General features: G+C 42.6%; 1 protein-coding gene across 3 annotated transcripts in view; it reads right to left on the reverse strand.

Annotated features, from left to right (window-relative positions):
• Positions 1 to 997: 997 nt before the first annotated feature.
• The window catches only part of LOC141148187 (uncharacterized), an 82,803-nt gene continuing 56,118 nt past the window's right edge, over positions 998 to 27,682 (reverse strand). Inside the window, exons 3-5 of one of the 3 annotated variants that reach the window (XM_073635385.1) lie at positions 25,730 to 25,803; positions 20,371 to 20,682; positions 998 to 3,246 (exon numbers count right to left, since the gene is read on the reverse strand). In XM_073635385.1, the coding sequence (XP_073491486.1) occupies positions 3,218 to 3,246; positions 20,371 to 20,682; positions 25,730 to 25,803 (415 nt within the window). In that variant the 3' untranslated portion in view covers positions 998 to 3,217. Of the gene's footprint in view, positions 12,756 to 20,370; positions 20,683 to 25,729; positions 25,804 to 27,682 lie in introns of those variants that run through there. The other 2 variants (XM_073635386.1, XR_012245179.1) reach the window with 2 other exon arrangements.

The raw sequence follows: 27,682 nt of genomic DNA on the forward strand, positions 1-27,682 counted from the left end.
ATCCTGAATAATAATAATAATAATAATGAGCTAATTATCTCATCCTTTATACAGCCTAGGTGACTGAGACATGACCTTTCGCCCAGACTTGTGGTCACCGAGCTTCACACAGGAATATCAACACAATAGCTGGAGCTAATTACAAATAACAATACAAACATAACCTAATTAACCTAATTAACATGAGCTCCAATAGGAGTCGTCCCTTCTCCTACATTGTATAGAGGACAATGTGATCAGCTCATTCAATTAACACACATTACCATAAACATCAACACAGGGTTAATTAGAACAAACAACAATGAGTTGAATACCTTTAGAACCTAGACTAAACTTATTTACATTAAACCCATTATAGCTGACATCAGACAGGTGAGTGGAGATGATGACATTAGCATCTCCTCACAGGATGTGTCCCAACAGTATAATTCAGTCTTATCATTCTAATATGGCATATAACGGGTTCCAGAGTCTGTGTGTTTTGGGGGGACATGGAGCTGAATCCAAAGTAACACCAACCCCAGGGTCCCCAGGCATACAGCTCACAGAGAGCACCATTCCCCCAAATGCTAGGGCCCATAATCGGTGGGCAACAGGCTTGCATACAGTCCTCTCCAACAGCCTCTGTCCCGGCTAGGTCTGTGACAGGCTGTATGTAGAGAAAGGGCAGCGACTAGTTCACTACCCCCCTCGATACAGCTGGGGGAGTGCGGCCAAATGCTATATGTCCCTATAGCCCTACGGTGTTGCATCTCGGGGGAGGGTGACTGTAATGGAGTGTAACACATAATTATCATCATAATTTTCATCAAGCCTTACATAGACATCGTCATCATCATCTGATATCTCTTGGTTCATGAACATAGGGGTAGTTTGATAGACAGCTTTTGTAGGGTATTTCGGCTTCTAAGACCACCCAGGTAGGTTCAGGTAATGCAGGAAGACCTCCGTAGACCCCCAGGCCTGGAGATATCAATAAAGTGACACAGGAGACAGGTTTGCTTGGCCACTTAGATATCTAATTTGCAATGCACGAAATTACAGTATTTATGCAGTTGAGAGGATGGGAGGATTTTTACTAAACTTATACATGTCATTGAAATGAAAATAGGTTCAGTTAATATTTACCTATTAGCTGGTGTTATAAAACAAAATCTTACATCACTTTCACTATAAGAGTATATATGTATTCTTAAACAGATGTTGAGGGAAGTATTTATCTTATCTAGAACAAACATAAGCTAGGACAAACTCCACATTCTAGCTATATTTAAATTTATATGTAACCCTGAGTTAGACATTTCTATAGATTACAGCTTAAACATGATGTGTATTTCAGTTGAAACTCATATTTGAGTTTTTTCAATTTTCCTGTAAAACATAAGATGGTGTCTTAGAATTAAAATGGAGTCCCTCATGATATGTGCTATGTTCTTTACAATACCCTCTTTGAGACATTATTATATGGCTCACTACCTTTCACAGTTATGTAATTTTTCTTCTATCATAATACATACTGAGATAAATTCTATTCGCAGCAGCAGGATCAGAGGTTCGGGATGCCTTAACAATTATGCACATTATAAGCTTATAACAGGCATATAGGAACAAAATAAAAAGAATAATCATAATTATAGTTATGGCAGCACTTTTTATCCATGCCAATATTCCTATCCCAGAACTTAGGTTTGCAAAAGGATCCCATGTCTTAGCAATGTTTCTAGCTTCATCTTGTAATTTGCTTACTTCTTTCCGGTGTTGTGCAATTATATCATAATAATCTGGTACCCCAATACCTCAATACTTGTGTTATGAAACCAGGTACAACACTCATAATCTTCTGTGTTTTCACATAACCCAGTTAAAGCAGCACTCATGCTTTCTATGGCTAACTCGTGTAGTTCTAATTGTTTTCTAATTGCCCTTGTTTCTATATTTAATTTAGTAATATCATCAGAATTATTTTCCATTATTTCATCAATGATTCCAGTGTAATTATTCAATCTTTTCATTAAGTCTATTCCCCACCCAGTCCATGAGGGGAACCAAGCCCATGCCATATCTTTTTCAAGAAATAACTCCCTTTTATTGCGGTGTTTGAGGGGGTACCTAGGATGCATGCTAGCTTCAAGGAGGTGTCTTCCCTTGCTATCTCCTACTACGCCCATGATGGGGACTAGGGATGCAAGATAACACCATCCTTGGGGTTCAGTGGGGATCCAAGGGTGACAGATTTTTCCACAACAAATATAAATACTGTTTCCTAGAGCTAAGGATGGTTTGTTGAATATTATCATCATTTCATCAGAAAAACTGGAAAAAGTTAAACTCGACAATAATTGTCCTACTGTGGAAGTGGAACTGGTGTTAAGAAAATTTATTAGAGTGGTGTTTAGGGCAGGTTCTGAAGTATGAAAGAAAGGGCTTTCAATTGAAGTCATTGAAAAGTTAATATTAGCTTGTTGGCAAACTTCAGCTCTGTTTGTGGAGTTTCCCAACCTAAAACACCAGTCTGGGGAATGACTTCTACCAGTAATTTGGAAAGTAAGGGTATTATTTGAAAGTGTTCTTATGACTTCTGTGAGGACGACAGGAGGTGTGCCATTAAGAAGTGGGGTGAAGTTTAGAGGTACTGCCATTAAGGGGATTATAGCAATGCTAGGATGGAGCTTACTACACATCCAACATTTTTCAAATCCAGATTTCTGGGCGTAGCTATATTTAAACTTCAACAATAACATTTTATCTGTAAAACTTTCTGAGTTTTCATTTCTCTTGTGTCTGTCATGTGTATTATTCTGTTGTAGAGTGTTAGAGGCCCCACAAATACCCTTTATGAGTCCCAAATCTTCAGAATGATAAATACAGTTAGTTATCAGCCAAGTTGGCAGGAACACAATCAGGGCAGCCTAGCATAGGAGGCACAAGGCCTTCCCAGAAGTCCGTGGTGAAATAAGCGACGTCATCTTGTTCAGAGTCTTGACCACCTGCTTCACTCAGTGTTCGAGGATTTATTTCACCTGCTTCACCTCTCTGTGCTTTATCTTTGCCTTGCTTCTTAGGGTCCTGGTTGACCTTCTTTACGCGACTTGCATGAATCCAGGCCTGTTGTCCTTCTACCAAAATAGCTGTGCGGGTGACTGCGATCACTGTGGTTGGGGGTCCGAAGGGATACTCTTGTTTCTTGGTGCGGTTCAATCTCTGGACCACCACGGTGTCACCCACCTGGAAAGGGTGTGTAGGTTCCTGTGAAGAAGAAGGAGAGGTGCGAGCAACATTCCTTTCAACTTTATCCAAAGTTTCAATAAGTTTTTTTACATATTCTTCCTGAATAAGATCTAGGTCCCCTCTTTCTAACATAAGTGGCTGTCTGGCCCATGGGGTGGGGAATGGCCTACCCATTAAGACTTCAAAAGGAGAGTATCCTGTCTTTTTAGAGGGTGTCATTCTTACCTCGGCTAGTACAGCTGGTAGGACCTTCTTCCAATTTGCATACGTACCTCCAGTGGCCTTCCTGATCTTATCTTTAATGGTTCTGTTCATCCTTTCCACTATACCTGAACTCTGGGGGTGTTAAGGAATATGAAACTTCCATTCTATTTTCAGTGTTTTTACCAGGTCTTGACAAACTTTGGCCACAAATGCAGGACCATTGTCAGAGTTGATCTGTAGTGGGCAACCCCACCTTGGGATGATTTCTTGTATCAGAATCCTCACTACTGTTTGTGTATCTTCCTTTGTAGTTACAAACAGTTCTATCCATCTTGAGAACATGTCCACTATTATTAGCAAATATTCCTGTCTTTTACCTAGTTTGGGCATGTGTGTAAAATCTATCTGCAGATGAGTGAATGGTGTAGATGGATATATCAGATGTTCATGTTTTGCTTTGTGAGGGTTGCTAGGGTTATTCCGAATGCATGTGATGCATCTGGAAACATATGCCTTAATGAGAGAGGGAAGACCTGGAATGTAAAAATCCTTATCCAAAAGTTCACATGTGACTTTCCACCCTCTGTGACCTATCCCATGGTATTGTGAAATAAAAATGGGTGCACTGGCTACAGGGATACATGGTCTCCCCTCTTGGCAGACAAGGTCAGTTTCTGGGTTTGTCTGCACACCTATTGAGTTCCATTGCTGGATGACTTGGTCTGTGGCATATGCTTGGAGATCACGCAATGTTTGATCCAAAAGAGGAATTTCTGTTGAGAGTAATGGCATTTGTATGTTTGCAGGCTGTGTGGATGCGGCTTCTCTTGCTGCTTTGTCAGCTAAGGCGTTGCCTTTGGCTATGTCATCCTGTTGCCCTGTATGTGCCCTACAGTGTAGTATAGCTATGGACCTTGGTAATTGTATAGCTTCTAACAGACTTGTGACAAGCATTGTACATTTCATCATTCCATTTCACACAATCTGACATGTCAGTACCTGTGGCTTGCCTCAGGAGATTATCATAGTAGGAACAATCAGGTATCCATTGACTGCAGTAACCAATCATTCCAAGAAAGGATAGCATGTCCTTCTTAGTAAGTGGGCAGGGCAGACCCACGAGAGCCGCAGCTCTCTTGTGACTGATTTTCCTTTCTCCTTTGGTGAGTACAAAACCAAGGTATTCAACAGTTTCCTGACACCATTGTAGCTTTTTCTTAGAAACCTTGTGACCATTGTCTGCTAACCAATGTAACAGATCTAAACCATCATTTTTACATGCTTTCTGGCTTGGACTACACAACAACAAATCATCAACATATTGAAGTAGGACGGAACCATGGCGGGGTGTCCAAGACCGCAGGGTTGCTTGGAGGGCCACTGTGTATACTACAGGGGAGTCTACATAGTTACATAGTTACATAGTAGGTGAGGTTGAAAAAAAGACACAAGTCCATCAAGATGAAGGCATTTTTGAAGATTCGTTCATTGAAGAGCGACGACAAGGCTTGGAGCAGTTTATAAACAAGATCGCAGGACACCCGCTTGCCCAGAACGAGCGTTGCCTCCATATGTTCTTACAGGACGAGACGATTGATAGAAATTACATAACCCTGAGGTAGTCTACACCACGTCATCTGGCGATTTCTGAAATTGAATGCAAAGATAGGCTGTGTCTCTTCGTCAACAGAAACTGAAAAAAATGCATTACAAAGATTAATGACCGAAAAATACTCTGCATCGGATATTATGGAGGTTAGGAGTGATGGCACGTCAGGCACTATGGGAGCGATGGGTATCACTAGGTTGTTTATAGCTCTGAGGTCTTGTACAAACCTGTAAGAGCCGTCCGGCTTCATTACTGGGTTAATGGGGGTGTTGTAGGGTGACAGTGTCTCTTTAAGAATTCCTTGCTGCAGGAACCTTTCCACCATTGGGGCCACTCCTTCCTCTTTTTCTTTTGAAATGGGGTATTGTTTGTGATAAACCGGCTGTGCCCATGATTTTAAAGCTGCCTTGTATGGGGTACAAGAAATAAGACCTACATCCAAGGAGCTCTTAGACCATACCGGATCATCTGGTGGAGGGAGATCAGTATCCTCAGTGTAATATATTGGTATTACCTTGGAGTGTACGAAGACCCCTCCTTCAGTAGTCATTTTCAGTGTTATACCCAATCTTCCCATCAAATCTCTACCCAAAAGATTCACAGGACAATTTGGTATAATCCTGAAACAATGATGCAAGACTGTTGCACCTCCCCTTTCATCATCACTTACTGGTAAAGGTGGTGTTTTGTATGTTTTGGTAAGTATCCCATTAATTCCCATAGGAGGTTCAGCAATTTTAGTCTCACCTCTGTAGTAGTCCTCACTGAGGGTGCTCCGAGTTGCCCCTGAATCGGTTAAAAATGGAACAGGCCTATTTTTGATATATAGGGTCACAATTGGTTGTTCATTGTAAGAGTGTGAGATCAAAGGAAATGCTGGGATACTACCTTCCGGGCAGCTTCATTTCAGTTGCTGTTGATTCCACTGTATAGGGAATCGGGGACCCTGTTGCTTTGGGGCAACTTGATTCGGTTGGCTAGATTGGGGTCCCTGTGTATGCATTTGATCTTGAGTATTTGGGTTATTCCATTCATAATTTCTCCAGTGACCCTGTTGTCCACAGTTAAAACAACATGTGCGGGACTGCTGGGGTGGTCTGGAAAAACCATGCCCTCTCCCTTTTGTTCTTCCTCTGCCTCTGTTTCCACTGCCCCATTGTCCACCATTATCTTGGGGAGGCTGAGTTCGCACTCCACCCTGATAAAGGGTACTCACTGCTTTCTCTTTTATTACATCGAAACACCCTGCTGCTTCTTTCTGTATTAAAGTTTCCTGAAATTGGTCAATCGTCTGTGTGGTCCATTCAGATATCATCTGTTTCACCACCAAGGCGAACTGGGGTTTTAGATTATTCATATAAGTTTGAATAAACAAAGCTCCCACATCAGTATTTGTAGCTAATCCTAGCTTCTATTGTCCAATTTTCATGAAACCTTTTCCAGAAATCAACTACAGTCTCTCCTGACTTTTGTTTGCATGCTATGGCAGTAGGGAGGGAACTTTTATTTTTAAATACTCTCATCATTTCAGTCTCTAATTCTGTCCACATGGTGTTCCTACCTGGTACTGTGTTTAACCCATATGGTCCCGCGTTTCCAGTGTCAATAGTGTTTATGCTTGGAACATTTGCCCAGCTCCAGGAACTGGTGTGTCCTATGATACCATCAATGATAAGATGCATGTCTTCCTGTGTGTAATTTCTACCCTTACAGGCCTTTTTTAAGTAAGTTAAAGTGCCTCCTGCAGAGGCGGTGGGTTTGGGGCAATGTTTTACTATCCTGTCAAAGTCCTCAATGTCTATTACTTTTTTTAATAATTCATTTCCAATGGTTATGAAAGGTGCTTGAAGGTTAGTGTTACTATATACAGTTCCACTCTTTGTTTTAGGGGGACTAAGTATTTTATCCCCTTTAACGTCTTCTTCCTCCTGCTCTTGACCAGGTGGTGAAACTACCCCTCCTATAGCTCCCTGATCTTCTGGTTTACCTACCTCGACTCGGGCCCTCTGTGGGTGCTGTCTATCTTGTTGTGGAGCGGGAGGGATCTGATGTTGTGGTTGTGGAGCGGGGGGGACCTGCCGTTGTCTGGTTGCATAATGTCCAGCCAGAAGATGAATATCTTCCTTTCTTAAACTCGAATAGACATGTACATATGCGGGTGGAGGATGACTGACTATTGGCAGGGGTGGGGCTATTGGGTCAGGGACAAATCTCTTTTTATCGGCTTCTTCTCTATGTTTCTGGTCATAATCTTCCTTACTTAAACATTTGATGGGCTTTTTCTGTTTCTTATTATCCCTCTGAAACCAATATGGGGCGTATTTTAACCAGTTCTCTCCTCCCTTTTTCATATAATCCATATCCCATTGAGGATCCCCGGGGTACCAAGGGAAAGCTCTCTTATCTCCTAAACACAATCCTTTTATCATATCTATGTGAAATTCATCATTAGTGCCATCCCGGGGAAAGGGGTCTACACTGTGTATGGCTTCGGTCCATCCCGCTAAATTTGAAACCCATGGGACTATGAATTCATAATTAGTACCACAAATTCTGGCTACAAAATCCTTACACGTTTCTCCTGGATTGGATTACAGTATTTATGCAGTTGAGAGGATGGGAGGAGTTTTACTAAACTTATACATGTCATTGAAATGAAAATAGGTTCAGTTAATATTTACCTATTAGCTGGTGCTATAAGACAAAATCTTGCATCACTTTCACTATAAGTATATATGTATTCTTAAATAGATGTTGAGGGAAGTATTTATCTTATCTAGAACAAACATAAGCTAGGACAAACTCCACATTCTAGCTATATTTAAATTTATATGTAACCCTGAGTTAGACATTTCTATAGATTACAGCTTAAACATGATGTGTATTTCAGTTGAAACTCATATTTGAGTTTTTTCAATTTTCCTGTAAAACATAAGATGGTGTCTTAGAATTAAAATGGAGTCCCTCATGATATGTGCTATGTTCTTTACAGCTTTTTCTACACACTTCCTAATACAGGGGAGAACACAGCAGATTATGGCAGCCATTACCAGGATAGCTATTCCTATCTGGGTCAACAATCCCTGCCAACCTCCCTTTATCCATGTAAAGTACTGATCCCAGGGGTTGGTGAGCCCTGAATTCTGTTTTAATTCTTTGGACAGGTCCTCTAGTTTCTGGATGGCTAAAGTCACTTTACCATTTGGGCTGGTATTGTCTGGGATGTAGGTACAGCATGTACTTGTCTCGGGGATCATCTTACATACACCCCCCTTTTCAGCTAGGAGCATGTCTAAGACCATATGGTTTTGGAAAGTCAGGTGCGAAGTTGCTTCTAACTGTTCGGCTAAACCTTGGAGTGCATCTCTGGTGTAGTTAACAAATCTTTGTTGGTTATAGTAGATGTAGTTTATCCAGTCTACATTTTTATTTACAGTGATAATGGGAATCAGTGACTCAAAACCCGCTGCTACTTGGTCTCTTGCTTTGAACTCATCCGGGACCCCCCTTGGGACCCCTATGGCATCTATGTATAAGTGGGGGTCAAAACCTCCTGCTGGGGCACTCCTGCGTCTTCTGTTGGGTTTGGGTACATCGCTTGCTTCTGGCTCTGGGTTCTCTGGGAGAATATGCAGGGGCATTATGGTTTTAGCCATTGCACAGTCTCCTGTTCACTGTCCTGTCATTCTACTTCTAATTTTCATGTCTCCACAGATCCAGTACACGTCCCCTAAGGACTGAACTTGATTTTGCGCTACATCTGCAGACACCTCACTGTAATGCCCCGTACACACGGTCGGATTTTCCGATGGAAAATGTCCGATCGGTGCGTGTTGTCGGAAATTCCGACCGTGTGTGGGCTCCATCGGACATTTTCCATCGGATTTTCCGACACACAAAGTTGGACAGCAGGAGATAAAATTTTCCGACAACAAAATCCGATCGCGTCAATTCCGACCGTGTGTGGCCTGTTCCGACGCACAAAGTGCCACGCATGCTCAGAAGAAATTCCGACACGGGACAGCTCGTTCTGGTAAACTTAGCGTTCGTAATGGATAAAGCACTTTCGTCACGCTGCAATGTAAAAAATGGTTTAATACAGCGCACTCTCTTCTTCTTTATAATGTGACAAGAATTAAGTCGTTTTGATGCTCATATTCACACACACTTCTCACAAACTTTTTTCGTTACTATTTATCGGGATTCCCTCAATATATTTTGATTTCTCACATCTGACAACATATTTTTTATTTTTTTTTTTTTACTTTAATGTAGAATCTTTTTTTGTGTTTCTCTTTTTATTTATTTTTTTTTGTTGGTGATTTTGATTTGTACTCCCGAAAATGTTTGTGTGTTTTTTGTGACAAGTTCCCACAACACCATTGATATGTTGTTCTATTTAATCTGTAGGAGATTGTTTGGTGTTGTTGTCCCTTGTTAATTTCACATTGTACTTTAGAAATGTACCTGAATACTCACCAACAAACTGTCCTTTTTGGATGAAAACACACACAGGAGAGTAGAATTTACCTAAAAATATTTTATTAAGGGGTCACAACTATAAACAAAGAGGGAGGCAACGCTGGAGAAACTGCAGAAGTGGGCGAAGCCTTGGACCCCCAGGGCACACATCAATTATTTAAAAGCAAAATTGGTGGCCTGAGGAGTCCTTATCTAAGGGAGGGCAGTCTGGTCCAGAAGTCCCAGAGATCCGGAAAGCAGCAGATGACATCTGTGTCCCCAGGCTGTGGTCATACGAGAGACTGCAGCTTCTGTCAGACCAGACTGAACACAGGGCAATCACTCTCAGGTCTTCCTTCCACGCTTCCTTCCAGCCTTTGGCTGTGGTGGTGGAGTTGTGGCAGCAGGAGGAGGAGGAGGAGGAGGAGGATCGTCCCTCTCCATGACATCCGTCTTGGGTGTCAGTTCCCCACTCTCCCCCTTACGTAGGACTTTATAAATCAGGTCCTCAGAGATCTTGCGTTGACCCTCCTGCATGCCCTGCAATTTGGTGGCAGCCATGCAGGCAAAGGCCTCTGCAGGACTGGGGAAGGCTCTGAGGGACACCGAAGCCTCCTGGATCAGCCTGTATGCTGAATCCTGCACAGGACTGGGAGTGGCCTTCCTGGCCCTTTTATATGGCAGGCGGAGGGGAGGGACCTGAGACTCAGTCAGGCTGCGACTTGTCCCAGGCTTCTCTTGGCTGCCACTTAGCCCCGCCTCCTCCTGGCTGCCACTAATCCCCGCCTCCTCCTGACTGCCACATTCCACAGCCTCCTCCTGGCTGAGGTCTTCCTGTGTATGAAAAAGGGACATAGTTTTAGTATTGTTTTCATCAATTACACACAATTTTCACCTCCTGACTGCTGCAAATTGAATGTTAACAAATATAACAGACTATCCTTCTGAGCCCAGCATTTTTCATTCTTGTCCCAATTTTGGGTGCCCACTACTGTCTATTGATATGTAAAACACTTTCAAGCAGCAATTAATGATCAATAATAACATCTAGTAAACATCATTTCTTTATTGACCAGAAATCTGTAGAAGAATGCTATACCTGACTCCAGCTGGGCTCCTCCACTTCTTCCTGGCTGGAAGGCCCAGGTTGGACATCGGAAGCCTCAGCTGGGGTGGAAGGAAGAGTGGAAGGAAGAGTAGAGAGTGATTCCCTGACTTCAGTGTGGTCTGACAGAAATCGCAGTCTCTCATAGTACCAGAGCCTGGGGACATAAACGTCATCTGCTGCAGCTCCGGACCTCTGGGAATCTGTGACCTTCTTGCGATCCCTAAGATATGTGCTCCTCAGGCCACCAATTTTAGCTTTTAAATAAGGGATGGTTGCTGTGGGGACCACCGGCTTCACCAACTCCAGCAGTTTCTCCAGCACTGCCTGCCTCTTCTGTTTGTGATTATAGTGGGGGTGTCTCACTTGCCACAGACAGGGCAGCTCCCTGTACTTGTCTATGAACAGGGGGAGGAAGTTGTGGTCATTGAAGCCATCCATTTTCTCTGCAAGACACAACACAAGACAAACCCTAATGTCAGGCCAAACTCCCCTAATCTTGTTACAATATAGGCTTCCATTTCGAAGCAGTATAGGCCCAAGTTTAGATCCTACCTTCGTTAGCACGATCGGCGTCTCCGATGCTCCTTCCTCCGCTCACAGATCGTACGTAAGACGCGCGCGTTACGATTTATACACACTGCGCATGCGTATAACTCCGCCCGCCCCTGACGTTCTTTCTATTCTATTCCCCGCCCCTTTTCGTTCGACGCAGTGGAGGAAGAGCACATGGCGGAGAGACAGCAGGATAGTGCTATTTACAGCAACGAGGAGGAGGAGGAGGAGGAAAGGCTGGAGCCTGAAACGTCCCGATCCAGAAGGAGATTAAAGGACTCAAATATGTCCTTTGGGGAGATGTTGGAAATGGTGGACATCCTGAAGAAGGCCGACTATGATGGAAAGTATGGGCCTTACCCCAACCACAATGTCCGAAAGGCCAAGATCATGGCGAAAGTGGTCAGGAGTCTGCACCGGAAATTCGGGGTACGACGATCGAAAGATCAACTCAGGAAGCGGTGGTCGGACCTGAAATTACGAGAACATGAGCAGTACAGAAAGATCCGGAGAGTGCTGCAAAAAAGTAAGTAGTTGTGCTGTGTTCCTATTGTTCTTGTGTTTATTACGTTCGTGCTGCTCCATGTGCTTTTAGGAACTGTTGTACAGTTTAAAATGGCAACTTTCATGTTCATGGGCACATTATTCGTTCGGATCACACATTTTTTTTTCGGACTATAAAACACCATTGTTTAGCCCATATGCATTTGGCCACCATTTTGAGGCCCTATACTTGTCTTCAAAGAATTGGGTTGTGTAGATGGCTTTGTTACTAGAATGAAATGCAAACTAGATTGTGTGTAAGGAGAGGACACTGAGCAGCTGTTTTCACATCTGGACACTGGAGCACTAGTGTGGGACACAAGAACACCATTTTTATTAGGGGGGCCACACAGGTGCTCCAGTGTATACTATAGGGGGGTCTACATCTGTGAAGCTTGTACCAAACAGGTAAAGTATTGCAGCTTGACAAAGGACACTAAAAAAGCTACATCTTGGAACACTGCTAAAATAGATCATTGTACCCCACTTCCAAGCAATGTTTCATCTTTAGAGTTCTGCCATCAAATATCTGTGTGCTAATTATACCATTTTTGTTTTACATAGGGGAGAAAAGACTCGGAGGACACCCCTCATCCGAGGAGACCAGAGCCCCCCTCCCCTCTGGAAGAAGGGGAAATCCCCCCAACACAAACTGAGCAGGAGGAAGAAGACGTGGTGGAACTAGTCACCACAACAGGTGAGTGTCTGCGACCACAGGCTCAGATAAGAGATGGATGGCGGCATTTTTTTTTGACCTAATTTATTTTGGGTTTCCTTTCTTTTTAGGTGATCGTGAGGTTGTGGATGAAGATCCTTTCACATCCGAAAGTGCCCAGATCCTGATCGGGGAGATCATGGGGTGTAATTTACAATTGGAAAACATCAAGCAAAACATCAATGATGTTATTCCAAAATATAAAAACATCATTGATGTTTTGGGGCGAGTTTAAAGCCCCTCCAAATCACTTTCTTCTTTTGTCTGCTACAATGTGCGAAATGTTTTTGTGATTTTTCCAAAAGCCAAATTTGGAGGATGCACACAGTGTGTCAACATGTGCTATCTGCCATCACGGGAGATCAATGGACGCGTTTTGGGGGTGCAACCCCTTCCTCAATAATAAAGTAGCGGTGAGGAAGGGCTTTCTCCCCCAAAACACGTCCCTTGATCCCCCGTGATGGCAGATAGCACATGTTGACATTGTGAAATTTGTGTGCATCTTCCAAATTTGGCTTTTCCAGGGGTGATTTCCCCCCATCTGAACGCAATATCAAACACAGTTCCTAAATACTCATGTCTGATATTGCCTTCCAGTTCTACCAAATGTGAACTTTGTAAGATCAAGATTTGTGTCTTTTCTTGTTGGTTTTACACAGGCCTGTTTTCTATAAAATGCACATTTTGATTTTGGATAATGACACCACAAAATATGTTATACAATAAACATGTTGGTTTGTCAGAAAAACCTTTGGTAAATGCACATGTGATTGTGCTGGTATTAAAAAGATTGTTCATCAAGAATGTGTGGATTATTGTCTCAACGCTACAACACTTTTGGGGTGATGTAATTGTTGTTTGATGAGAAAATGGGGGTAATTTCCTAAGGGCAAATCCACTTTGCACTACAAGTGCAGTTTCAGGGCAGTTGCAAGTGCACTTGTAGTGAAAAGTGTCTTTGCATTTAGTAAATAACAGCCAACAGTGCTTTGTATAAGGTTACACAATCACGCCATTTTCTGGACTCCACACATTTCTGTCAGGGTCAGCTAAAACAAACACAAGCAGTAAATGTCCACAAAGAAGAGCCTGGGGGGAGATGCCTGTCGAGAACTTGAGGTCCTGCAGGCTTCTCCCTGTGGCCAAATACCGCAAGGTAGCAACCAACCTCTGCTCTGGAGTGATGGCTTGCCTCATGCAGGTATCCTGCCTGCTGATATAGGGGGTCAGCGAAGCCAACAAACGGTGAAACACGGGGTCCGTCATCCTGAGAAAGTTCCTGAAATCATCAGGATTATTCTCACGGATCTCACGGAGCAAAGGCATATGACAGAACTGGTCACGCTGAAGCAACCAATTCTTGGTCCATGAACTCCTCCCCACCCTGTTCATGGACTGGACTTGTGTCAAGGTCAGGACCCCAACACCAAGCCCCCGCACAGCACGAACTCTACGAGGAGTACGCATACGAAACATGGCTAGAAAACGGTCGGCTGCTCAGAACGAAGTAACAGAACGCACTGAAGAACAGCAAGGCCTGTGAAGAGCGACCTGAAAAACAGCAACGAGCGGACAAGATCGCACAGAAAACTCCGATACGAACTGACTGCACGCACTGAAGAGCAGATACAAACCCACAAGCACAAACTGAACGGCAGAAAACGATCTGAAAGCCACGAGTCTGAAAAAGCGCGAATCGTCTCTCACCAAACTTTTACTAACACGAGATTAGCAAAAGGAGCCCAAAGGGTGCCGCGCTTGGTTCTGAACCGGCCTTTTCTAGTCTCGTCGTACGTGCTTGACGTCACCGCGTTCTTGGCGATCGGAAATTCCGACAACTTTGTGCGACCGTGTGTAGGCAAAACAAGTTTGAGCCAACATCCGTCGGAAAAAATCCTAGGATTTTGTTGTCGGAATGTCCGATCAATGTCCGACCGTGTGTACGGGGCATAAGACTCACAATAAACTTTGGTGAAGTATTGATCTGTGTGCTTGTTGATTGTCATTCTATCAATGAGTGACTTCAATATGTGTCAGTGACACATACATACACAGTCATGGGACCTACTGCTCTTTCATTGGACCGGACACTGTAATCAGTACCTAGAAGTTTCTTACTATAAGGGGATATGAAAGTGGCAACATGTGTGTTGGATGAATTATACCAGAATTGGGTTATGCCATCTTTTTGTTGGATGGCTACTTCTTGTCCCTGAACAACAATCACAATATAAAGGATAAACAGGATCATGGCTTGGTCTCCTCAGCCTCTTCCTCGGGCACAGGACTTGCGGTGAGAGGCGTGTATCCACGAGTTCCTTCCGGCCACTTTTACTGATGTGGTAGTTGTCAGAAGGACTTGGAAAGGACCATCATATCTGGGTTCAAGGGTGTGTTTCCTCACAAACTTCTTTACCATGACCCAGTCACCAGGAACCAGCTTGTGCGATCCTGTATCCAGCTCAGGATCTGGAATGGAAGAAAACACTTCCGAATGGATACGGGTTAATTCTCGAGATAAAACAGTCACATACACAGTTAATACATCAGATTAGAGCTGAAACTGTTGTGGGAAATAACAACCTAGACTGAGGACTGAACCAAACAATATCCCATAGGATGACAAACGATGATTTCCCCTTGGAGTGTACCTAACACTGAACAAGGCAATGGCAAAGGCAATGGGTAGGTTGTCTGGCCAACTCATTCCCGTTTCCTGAGACATTTTCAGCATTCTAGACTTTATTGTGCCATTCAGTCTTTCCACCTTCCCACTACTCTGAGGATGGTATGGGGTGTGGAAAGCTAGTGTGACCCCTAAGGCTGTCCATATCTCCTTGGTTACTGAGGCCGTGAAAGCCGGCCCCTGATCACTCTCTATAACCTCTGAGACACCATATCTGCACACTATTTCTGTTAAAAGTCTTTTAGCTGTGGTCTTCGCCGTCATGTTGGTAACGGGATAGGCTTCCGGCCTACGTGGCAGACACAGTCTCTTGTTTAATTCCATGATTCCTTCAACTTCTGTGGCTCCTTTTTTGATCCACACTTCTTTTTCTTCTTTGTCAGCTGTCTCTTGTTGCTCCTTGAGGTGAGTCCTGTTTACAGGAAGGTTTTGTAGAATCATAGTGGTTTGTACAGTCTCTTCAGGGGTGTCTATTGGGTCATCCAGGATAGGTGCATTCACTCTGCTGACCACTTCTCGCGTTTGATCTGCAGCTTGTTTCCCAGCGGAGTAGGGCATCCATTAAGTCCTTGATAGCTGCACTGTGTATTACAGGTGTTCCTGCTGCTGTCAATAACCCTCTGGTTTTCCGGATGATCCCAAAATTTCCTTCTGCCAATTTGCATGCTGTTTCACTGACTGTCGGTAAGTGTGTTGTGTCCATCTTCATCACTTCAAAGCAGTCATGAGCGGTGAGATGAGAATCATTTTCCAAAGAGGTTCCCCCCTCGAGAAGAGGAAGGAGAGTGGATGGGTTAAGGGTATCACATCGGAGGATGGTGATGTTATCGGGGAGAAGCAAGGCACACTGAAGTCTGAGTTGTCTTGCTGAGGACAGGTGTTTGGGCTGTACTTGGTTCAGTATGGCAGTTATGTCATGAGGGGCATTGGGCTGCACAGACGGCTTTAAGGCAGGAGGGTCCCCCCCTGGCCACTGAGTCCAGTTGACAGGAGTGATACCCTGAGTCTGTTATCATGGGCCTGAGCCAAAACTCCTGTGGCATGTCCTTGCCTCTCTGAGAAAAACAGTTTGAAAGTCTTTTAGTCCCAAAGCAGAGGCTGCTGAGAGGATCTCCTTCTGAGTTTCAAAATTGTCCACAGCTTCTGGAGAAAGCAGGAAAGGGTCAGATTGCAGGGCATCATAAAGGGATTGCTTGACCTTGAGGCAAAGGGATGCCCTTGATTGCAGCAACTCTTTCTTCAGTGTGATTCAGATCCTCAGGAGAAGTTTAACCACGTCAACTAATTTCATCCGTGACTATATAATCAATCCCTTATTCCCAACAGCCGCCACAAAACACAAGATCGATCAACAAAACAAAACACTCCAAATACAGGCGGGTGGGAAACAGGTTCGTACTATATAAATAGGCTCGAGACAAGATATATACCTGTCTTTGTGGACCGCGGGAAGCCGATACGGAGACAGAAATTAACCAAATACGGATGCGGATCAAACAGCAGACAAATTATTAAGGAAAATGTCTTACCGTTTTCTCCAGAGTTGATCAGGCTCCGGTCCGCCCGTATTTTGGTCCTCTTTCAGTGTCCTCTTAGTTCGGCTTCCTTATGGGCCAATCTCGAGTCCCACTTTTGGGCGCCAAATGTTTTGGACTGAACCAGAACCGTTCGGTACTTTTGTTTCTGTCCCCCCTGGCCAAATTAACCTTCAATGTAAAAGTGTGCACACTTGAGGCAATTTACTGACACATACACGAGTTCAGTAGATTGATACTTCTGCTTTTATTACTTCCTGGACCCCGGCTAATATACCGTGAGCTGGATATTTTGTTATCAAACCAAATATCAAATAAGACAAGTGTATGCAGGGCACAAGATAGACATATTCATTATTGTGACAAAGTATAAGCTTTTAGCTGGGTTATATCTATATAAGGGAATAGCAAACTATCATAGCTAAATAGGGTGTCTTGTTTCCAGCTCTTGAAAACAGGCGCAATCTTCGTTTAACTTGTTCTTAACTCTTGCAATTCTGTTCCACATGAAGGGATAGGATAAGCTGGCAGACATCTAATTGAATATGGTTAAGGCTGATAGCTGAGAGAGAGAGATAAGCACTTATATCTATATGGTTATATTTGAAATAGGCATTTCACCATAACACTCATAATCACATCCATTACACACGGAGTGGCAGAACAGGGAGATGCCTATGTAAACAAGGCATTTCCCCGTTCTGCCTTGTGTCATGGCAGAGATCACCAAGCCCTGTCATCGGGAGCAGTGATCGCTGTCATGTGAGTTGAAGACCATCCCCCCACAGTTAGAATAGCGCCCTAGAACACACCTAACCCCTTCATCGCCCCCTATTGTTTAACCCCTTCCCTGCCAGTGTGATTTACACATTAATCAGTGCATTTTTATAGCACCGATCGCTGTACAAATGAAAATGGTCCCAAAATAGTGTTAAAATTGTCCGCCATAATGTCGATAAAAATCGCAGATCACCGCCATTACTAATAAAAAAAAAAAAATAGTAATAATAATAATAATAATAATAATAATAAATAATGCCATAAATCTGCCCCTTCTTTTGTAGATGCTATAACTTTTGCGCAAATCAATCAATATACGCTTATTGCAATTTTTTTTTTACCAAAAATATGTAGAAGAATACTTATCGGCCTAAACTGAGGAAAAAAATAGTTTTTTATATGTTTTTTGGGGATATTTATTATAGCAACATGTAAAAAATATATTTTTTTTTTTCAAAATTGCCGCACTTTTTTGTTTATAGGGCAAAAAATAAAAACCGCAGAGGTGATCAAATACCACCAAAAGAAAGTTCTATTTGTGGGAAAAAAAAAAAAAGGACGCCAATTTTGTTTGGGGGCAATGTTGCACGACCGCGCAATTGTCAGTTAAAGTGATGCAGTGCCGAATCGCAAAAAGTGCTCTGCTCCAGAAGGGGGTAAATTCTTCCAGGGCTGAAGCAGTTAAACCTAACATTTGTAGTTAAAATTGTCGTTTCCCCTATTATTTACATGAAAGCAGTTCTAAAGGCAGAAGGTTTTTTTACCTTAATGCTTTCTGTGCGTTAAGGTAAAAATCCTTCTGGGTGCAGCTCCCCCTCCCAGCCCCCCCTAATACTTATGTGAATCCCATCTTGATTCAGAGAAGTTCACAAGAGCAACAGTTCTTCCAGGTTTCTCTCTCCTCATTGACTCACACAGCAGTGGGAGTCATTTGCTCCTGCTGCTGTCAATCAAAGTCAGTGAGCCAATAAGGAGAGAGTGGGGGTGGGGCCAAGCCACACCCTGTGTGTGTGTGAATGGCCAGTGTCCATTCACTGGAGCGTGGCTCAGGAGTGACCCCATAGCAAGAGACTTGGGAAAAGAACCACTAGCGGGGACCAAAAGGGAATTGGGGCTGCCCTGTGCAAAATCATTACACAGAGCAGGTATGACATGTTTGTTTTTTGTTTTGTTTTTTGTTTTTTTAGGCCTCAGGCACACGGACGTTTTTACAGCCGCTTTTTTGAGCGATTTTTGCATCTTAAAAATGCCTGTCTATGTTAGTCTATGGCTTCATGCCCACCTAGGTGTTTTTGAGCTGCAAATGGCATAGGCATTTTTAAGCTTTAAAAAAAACCCAGGACCAGTGGGTTCTGAGAGGTTTTTCAGCTGTAAAAACGCTCTAACGCTGATAAACGCTGATAAACGCTCAACAATGTTGCTCACCAACATTTTTTAACGTTTTTGAACCATTGAAAAAAAAAAAAAAACGCTAAAAAATGCTAACGCGGAAAAACGCTAAAAACGATAATAAACGCTAAAAAACGCTATTGTAAAAACTTTGAAAAAAGCTGAAAAAAAGTTTAAAAAAACTGACTGCAAAGCTACTGGCATTTTAACGTTATTTTAACGTCTCGTGTGCATGAGACCTTACAATAACTTTAACTCATTCAATTAGTAGTAGTATATTAGTAGCACTAAATTAAAGATGGGGTTGTACATTGGCATTCTTGACTTGGATATCAGAGGACCTTGTCCTAGGCTTCATTTACACATGTGCACTGCCCTTTTGCAGATGTATGATGGTAGATTTAATACTTAATGACACCCCTACGGGTCTTGCTAACACATATGTGTTTGTGCACTTCTTGGTACTGTGTGGTTTTTAAAATTTGTCGGGCACCATTTTTGTGCATTTCTCTCATGTGAGAACGTGCAGAAAAATTGGTTTGCTCCTTTGCACCCCTTGGCAAACAGCCTGCATTCAGGCGCAAATACAGTGGAACCTTGGATTATGAGCATAACCCGTTCCAGGAGAATGTTGTAATCCAAAGCACTCGCATATCACAGCGAGTTTTCACATAGAAGTCAATGGAAACAAAGATAATTAGTTCCGCATTGACTTCTATTACATGCAATACCGCATGTGGCCAGAGGTGGGGGGGGGCGCCGGAGAGCCACGGAAATACTCGGGGACAGCTCGGCTGGACTCGGAAAGCCTCAGAAAGGCTCAGAAACACGCGGGAACGGAGTATTTCCAAGTGTTTGAGTATTTCCGAGTGATTCCGAATGGCTCTGAATGGTTCCGAGTGTCCCTGGAGCCCCCGAACCTCTAGCCAAATGTGGTACTGCATACCCCATTAGCTTGAATTCTGCTCATTTTGCAAGACAACACTCGCAAACCGGGTCAGAATTAAAAAAAAAAAAAAAAAAGTTGCTCCTCTTTCAAAGCGCTCGTTAACCGTGTTACTCGTAAACAAAGGTTCCACTGTATGTTTCTTTTGGTTTAAAACATATTTGTTGTTAAGGCTCCATTAAACCAAAAGAAACATATTTGCGCCTGAATGCGGGCTGTTCTGATAGACAAAGCTGGGACATTTCTTAAGCCTGCTAGACACCAGTTCCACCACATTCAATTGGCCGATCACTAAGATGAGCTTCCTCACTGGCCAATAGAAATGTGTAAGAGGCAGAAATATGAGGGCAAACCTCGGCAATATGAGGAAGTTGTTAAAGCTTTGCCTGTCAAAATGGCCCAAAACCTGACCCTAATGGGGCTTTTTTTTGGTGGCTGATTTAGATATAAGTACATCTACAGTATGAGCCTGAAATTTATACCTGAAGAAGTTTTTTTTGCTTTTTAAACAGTCGTTTTCAAACATGCCTTCAGCTCCCAATGCGAATTAATGGAATGTTACATTAGTGTACACGTCCCTTTCTTTTCCTCTTCCTATTTTTTTTCCCTCTTACTTTTTTCTATCTTATGTTTTTCATTCTCACGATGAAGTTCGATCTGATGGATGTAGTTGAACAGAACTTTCTTCCTCTCTATCCGTTCTCTTCTCGGGTCTCTTGGCTGTTCCAGGCGGAATCTGACGTTCCTCAAGGCAGTGTCTATCACCATCAGGATGTCGGTGGTTCTTCCCAGAATTTTTATTGTGCTCTCCATTGTATAATTCTCAATGGCGATCACCGTCTCCGCACCCATGAGTCGAAATTGTTTCTCAATTCCCAGGTAATCTCCTTTCATTTTGAAGGTGAGGACAATGATGGGAACAATACCTGAAGAAGAGAATGTAGTGAGCATCTCAAAGTTTTTAGTTTTTAGTATTTTCCTCCCTACCTCCGCGGTCTGTAGTACTCCCACCCACTAGTATCAGATGCTGAAAATGTCACATTGGGTTAAGCAAGGCCTATAATACTATGCCATTTTTTACCTTGATCACCAAAGTATTTTTAGATCTTTTAAATTTTTTTTATTAACTTTTTAAGTTTATCATAATAAAGTAGAACTATAGGCAAAACTTTTTTTTTTTTTCATTTTGGATAGAGTAAAGGGGGGGGGGGTTATAACCTCTGTAAGATTTATTTTTGCCATCTTTATCCCATTGGGGAGATTTCCATTCACTTCCTGTCCCATAGCCAAAACTAGAAATGAGAGGAAATCCCTGAAAATAATGGGAATTCCTTGGGGCACCCCAGGTCACCAAAATTGGAAGATTTCCACTCTATTACTTTTCTGGACAACCCAAAATTTGGGATTCTCTTTTACTTTCACAAACAGGATTACAAAAAAAGAAAAGAAAAAAAAAAAAAAAAAGATTTGCCTTTAGTTATACTTTCAGTTCAATGTTTTTTTTTGATCAGAATCCCAAAACTATACCTCTCACACGTGTACAGATAGAGATAGCGGCGCTAATATAAATTGTGTAAAATAATGGGTCAGAGCAGTATAATGCCTACGACCCTCTACTTATACATAAAAATATTAATAATAATAATAATAATAATAATAATAATAGTGTCATGAAAAATATTAATTTTATCATGAAAAGAAATTTCTTTAACACCCAGTGAAAAGTGTCACTATAAATAATAAATTACAAGAAATGAATGAATAAGTTCAACAGTTGTTTTTCAATCTTCTTGTGTGAAAAATCTTCTACTCTTCCACCACACCATCGTGATAGTGACACCACTCCCTCTGAAGAGCGCACTCACCAGATTGTATAGCCTCCCACTCTCGTGTTCGGCAAAACAGCAATTGAACCACACCTGGGTTGCATGTGATGAACCGTGACTCCAATCAAGCCAGCTCCATATATGAAAAAAATGAATAAAGTGCTCCACATAGCGTGATACCATTTTGACAGATTTATTAAAATCACTTCAAACACACTTCAATGGTTACACTCACTTTTAAACTGAAACATAAAAGCCTTTAAAAAGAAATCCGCAGCAAGCACAGCAAGCAACAGGATCAGTGATCCAACGGTGCACCGCGGTCACAGCGGACCTGAAGTGTAAACTGGTGTATCTCTCACCCAACTTTCTAAGGCCCAGCCAACCGATCGGTGTAGTCCTCCTCAGACAGTGGCATCTAATGTCAGTGCGATGGAATGCCGTGTAACCACGCCCCAGACATGTTTCGTCAAAAAGACATCTTCAAATGGGATTGGCTACACGGATGGTTCATCAATCCTTATATACTATCTATGATCAGTCATGTGATCATCATCAGTCATGTGATCATCACCAGTCATATGATCACCATCAGTCATGTGACCTCCTGCTCTGCACATGCTCACACTTCATGTCCCCCTGACCGTGAAGCACAGGTACAAAGACTGAATGCATTAGTGGATCCCAAACATTTTTACGGTGTGTAGTTAGAATGCTGCATCCAGCATTACCATATATGACATATGACATATCCTAACTTATAATCCACCACTAGTTACAGTGCTAATGTGGAAAGCAACCAATAAAAATGAATATTAATAAATTAAAATGAACATTTCAACAGGAGATAATTAATTTGTCTAGTTTAAAATACAAGCCATATCAATTAGTCATGATACTATCATACAGCTGCATAGGACAAACAATGACTGAAACACAATCTGATCCTATTAATAAAAAATATGGATGACTGCAGGCGAGTCTAAAAAAAGGGAGATAATATATCATCAGTGGTCAATGAATAAAAACCACCTCAAACATGAAAACATCCCACCAAGTTTTAACTTGTTTCTCCAAAAGATTTTCTAAATTCTTTAGAGATCCCGGGACATCTTCCTTGCCATCAGTAACTATCTGATTAGCGGAGAAGATATTTTCCGGGATTATCCATCTGTTAGACAGACAATTATTGGCATCCAAGGCTGCAGGTGGTAAATAAATAGACAATGGTTTGTAGCAAGAGATATACAAATAAACCGCCCCTGAATCTCTCTTACTCGTTTACGTATTTATTTAAGTGGCAGCTTTTTTCACTGTACACTGTGTATGTACACACAGTTTGTATTCATTTACACATCTTTTATATAGCTTTGTACTTTTTTTTGGCGCAGTTGAGTAAGAGAGATTCAGGGGCGGTTTATTTGTATATCTCTTGCTACAAACCATTGTTTTTTTTTATTGAATTTGGAAAAGTGAACAACAAATGTAACATCACATATTAGAATAGGCTCATTTTCAAGCATAGTAGCTACATTGAATAGGGTTTTACAGTATAAACAGTGCAAGTACAGATGTACGTCATACATATGGATTATGAGATCATACGTGTGCGCAGCCTATTGCATTAGGGTGTGCACCCCAAACAGAAGCGCAAACACACGTGAATATATATATATATATATATATATATATGTATATATATATATATATATATATATATATATATATATATATATATATACAGTGTGGACGGAAAGTATTCAGACCCCCTTAAATTTTTCACTCTGTTATTATGCAGCCATTTGCTAAAATCAAGTTCATTTTTTTCTCATTAATGTACACACAGCACCCCATATTGTACACACAGCACCCCATATTGTACACACAGCACCCCATATTGTACACACAGCACCCCATATTGACAGAAAAACACAGAATTGTTGACATTTTTGCAGATTTATTAAAAAAAAAAAAACTGAAATATCACATGGTCCTAAGTATTCAGACCCTTTGCTGTGACACTCATATATATAGCTCCGGTGCTGTCCATTTCTTCTGATCATCCTTGAGATGGTTCTACACCTTCATTTGAGTCCAGCTGTGTTTCATTATAATGATTGGACTTGATTAGGAAAGCCACACACCTGTCTATATAAGACCTTACAGCTCACAGTGCATGTCAGAGCAAATGAGAATCATGAGGTCAAAGGAACTGCCTGAAGAGCTCAGAGACAGAATTGTGGCAAGGCACAGATCTGGCCAAGGCTACAAAAAAAATTCTGCTGCACTTAAGGTTCCTAAGAGCACAGCAGCCTCCATAATTCTTAAATAGAAGATGTTTGGGAGGAGCAGAACCCTTCCTAGAGATGGCCGTCCGGCCAAACTGAGCTATCGGGGGAGAAGAGCCTTGGTGAGAGAGGTAAAGAAGAACCCAAAGATCACTGTGGCTGAGCTCCAGAGATGCAGTCGGGAGATGGGAGAAAGTTGTAGAAAATCAACCATCACTGCAGCCCTCCACCAGTCGGGGCTTTATGGCAGAGTGGCCCGATGGAAGCCTCCCCTCAGTGCAAGACACATGAAAGCCCGCATGGAGTTTACTAAAAAAACACCTGAAGGACTCCAAGATGGTGAGAAATAAGATTCTCTGGTCTGATGAGACCAAGATAGAACTTTTTATCCTTAATTCTAAGCGGTATGTGTGGAGAAAACCAGGCACTGCTCATCACATGTCCAATACAGTCCCAACAGTGAAGCATGGTGGTGGCAGCATCATACTGTGGGGGTGTTTTTCAGCTGCAGGGACAGGACGACTGGTTGCAATCGAGGGAAAGATGAATGCGGCCAAGTACAGGGATATCCTGGATGAAAACCTTCTCCAGAGTGCTCAGGACCTCAGACTGGGCCGAAGGTTTACCTTCCAACAAGACAATGACCCTAAGCACACAGCTAAAATAATGAAGGAGTGGCTTCACAACAACTCCATGACTGTTCTTGAATGGCCCAGCCAGAGCCCTGACTTAAACCCAATTGAGCATCTCTGGAGAGACCTAAAAATGTCTGTCCACCAACCTTTACCATCCAACCTGACAGAACTGGAGAGGATCTGCAAGGAGGAATGGCAGAGGATCCTCAAATCCAGGTGTGAAAAACTTGTTGCATCTTTCCCAAAAAGACTCATGGCTGTATTAGATCAAAAGGAGCTTCTACTAAATACTGAGCAAAGGGTCTGAATACTTAGGACCATGTGATATTTCAGTTTTTCTTTTTTAACAAATCTGCAAAAATGTCAACAATTCTGTGTTTTTCTGTCAATATGGGGTGCTGTGTGTACAATATGGAGTGCTGTGTGTACAATATGAGGTGCTGTGTGTACAATATGGGGGGCTGTGTGTACAATATGGGGGGCTGTGTGTACAATATGGGGTGCTGTGTGTACAATATGGGGGGCTGTGTGTACAATATGGGGTGCTGTGTGTACAATATGGGGGGCTGTGTGTACAATATGGGGTGCTGTGTGTACATTAATGAGGAAAAAAATGAACTTAAATGATTTTAGCAAATGGCTGCAATATAACAAGAGTGAAAAATTTAAAGGGGGTCTGAATACTTTCCGTCCCCACTGTATATATATGTGTGTAATAAAACAAATACAAATAAAACATTTCCCTATGACCATCAGCTACCTCTAGTGACCATAATTCAGTATTTTCCTCACTTTGCTATTACAAATGAAAAAAATTCAACCTGGAAAGAAAATAGTCTTATAACATTTGTTTTTGCCCCCCATTCACATAGGATGAATGTACATGCAGTGTCGCCGGACATATAGCTCTGCTTTTTTAGAAATACGCCCCTTATTGTCAAATCATATTTGGTAAAAATCTGCCCCAGTTCCTTCACTTAGCAGCATAAGGGTCATACGGCTGTCACTTCCTCTCTAGGACTCATGTGTTGCAGTGCAGGATTTTCTTCCCTGCTACAGCTGTCTGCAGTAATCCCACCCCTGGTGTCTGACTGACAGGTATTGTGGCCAATCACATGCTGGCAGAAGAGATGGCAGCAAGGTTAGTAGAATGAATGGCAGTTAAAGGACAAGAATAATGGAATCATATCACCAACATGAGGTCTTTATACAGGAAAATGTTACCTGTCATTTTTCTGCAGTTTTCCATAAATGTTTTCATATTTTGCTTTTCTCCTGCTGGTATTTGTTGTCTGGCACTGGAGAAGAGTAGAAGAAGAACACAATGTTTATCCATGTAAATTGATAAAAAGACCCCTTAACACTTATGTGCACGCTTTAATGTGTCTTTAGTTTGAGTGAAAAGTATATATTTAGTAAGTTGTTTTGTTTTTAATGAATGTCCTATCACCCTGTCACCCTGTGTGTCAGGACCTGGATCACCTGCTGGTGGCACTGTGGTCCCCAGAGCTACAGGGCGTAGTTCTGGTGTTCACCAGTAGGTGTTTCCCAGCAGCCAGCAGATCCCAGTAATTAGGCTCAACCTGATGCTGGCTGCTGGGACGGTACACTATATTACCAAAAGTATTGGGAAACCTGTCTTCACATGCACATGAACTTTAATGGCATCCCAGTCTTAGTCCGTAGGGATCAATATTGAGTTGGCCCTTTCCAGCTATAACAGCTTCAACTCTTCTGGGAAGGCCGTCCACAAGGTTTAGGAGGGTGTCTATGGGAATGTTTGACTATTCTTCCAGAAGTACATTTGTGAGGTCAGGCACTGATGTTGGACAAGAAGGCCTGGCTCACAGTCTCCGCTCTAATTTATCCCAAAGGTGATCTAAAGGTCCATAAAGACATGGATGAGTGAGTTTGGGGTGGAGGAACTTGACTGGCCTGCACAGAGTCCTGACCTCAACCCAAAGTCAAGTGGAGATTTCTTGTCCAACATCGGTGCCTGACCTCATAAATGGAAGAATGGTCAAAAATTCCCATGTTTAACCATTCTTCCATTTATGAGGTCAGGCACCGATGTTGGACAAGAAGTCTTCACTCTAATTCATGCAAAAGGTGTTCTATCGGGTTGAGGTCAGGACTCTGTGCAGGTGGCTCTAGGCTTTGTGAGGCCTTAGGCAAAGTTAGACAGGAGGCCCCACTTATGCTCATAAATGGAAAAATAATTAAAGCAATAAAAAAATTAACTGTATACATTTCATATATTAAGAGCTTTGAAGTGCTGGTGTCAGTGCTCTCTATCTCGGTGCTGGTGTCGGTGTTCTCTACCTCAGTGCTGGTGTCAGTGCTCTCTATCTCAGTGCTGGTGTCAGTGCTCTATATCTCAGTGCTGGTGTCAGTGCACTCTATCTCAGTGCTGGAGTCAGTGCTCTCTATCTCAGTGCTGGTGTCAGGGCTCTCTATCTCGGTGCCGGTGTCAGGGCTCTCTATCTCGGTGCTGGTGTCAGTGCTCTCTACCTCGGTGCTGGTGTCAGTGCTCTCTATCTCAGTGTTGGAGTAACTGCTCTCTATCTCGGTGCTGGTGTCAGTGTTCTCTATCTCAGTGCTGTGGTCAGTGCTCTCTAACTCAGTGCTGGTGTCAGTGCTCTCTATCTCAGTGATGGTGTCAGTGTTCTCTATCTCGGTGCTGGTGTTAGTGCTCTCTATCTCAGTGCTGGTGTCAGTGCTCTCTATCTCAGTGATGGTGTCAGTGTTCTCTATCTCGGTGCTGGAATCAGTGCTCTCTATCTCAGTGCTGGTGTCAGTGCTCTCTGTCTCAGTGTTGGAGTCAGTGCCCTCTATCTCAATGTTGGAGTCAGTGCTCTCTTTCTCGGTGCTGGTGTCAGTGCTCTCTACCTCAGTGTTGGAGTCAGTGATCTCTATCTCGGTGCTGGTGTCAGTGCTCTCTACCTCAGTGCTGGTGTCAGTGAGCTCTATCTCAGTGCTCTCTATCTCGGTGCTCTCTATCTCAGTGCTGGTGTCAGTGCTCTCTATCTCGGTGCTGGTGTCAGTGCTCTCTATCTCAGTGTTGGAGTCAGTGCCCTCTATCTCAGTTTTGGAGTCAGTGCTCTCTATCTCGGTGATGGTGTCAGTGCTCTCTATCTCAGTGCTGGTGTCAGTGCTCTCTATCTCAGTGCTGGTGTC

The sequence above is a fragment of the Aquarana catesbeiana genome, linkage group LG06 (genome assembly GCF_042186555.1).
Source record: "Aquarana catesbeiana isolate 2022-GZ linkage group LG06, ASM4218655v1, whole genome shotgun sequence".
Classification (NCBI taxonomy): Eukaryota; Metazoa; Chordata; class Amphibia; order Anura; family Ranidae; genus Aquarana; species Aquarana catesbeiana.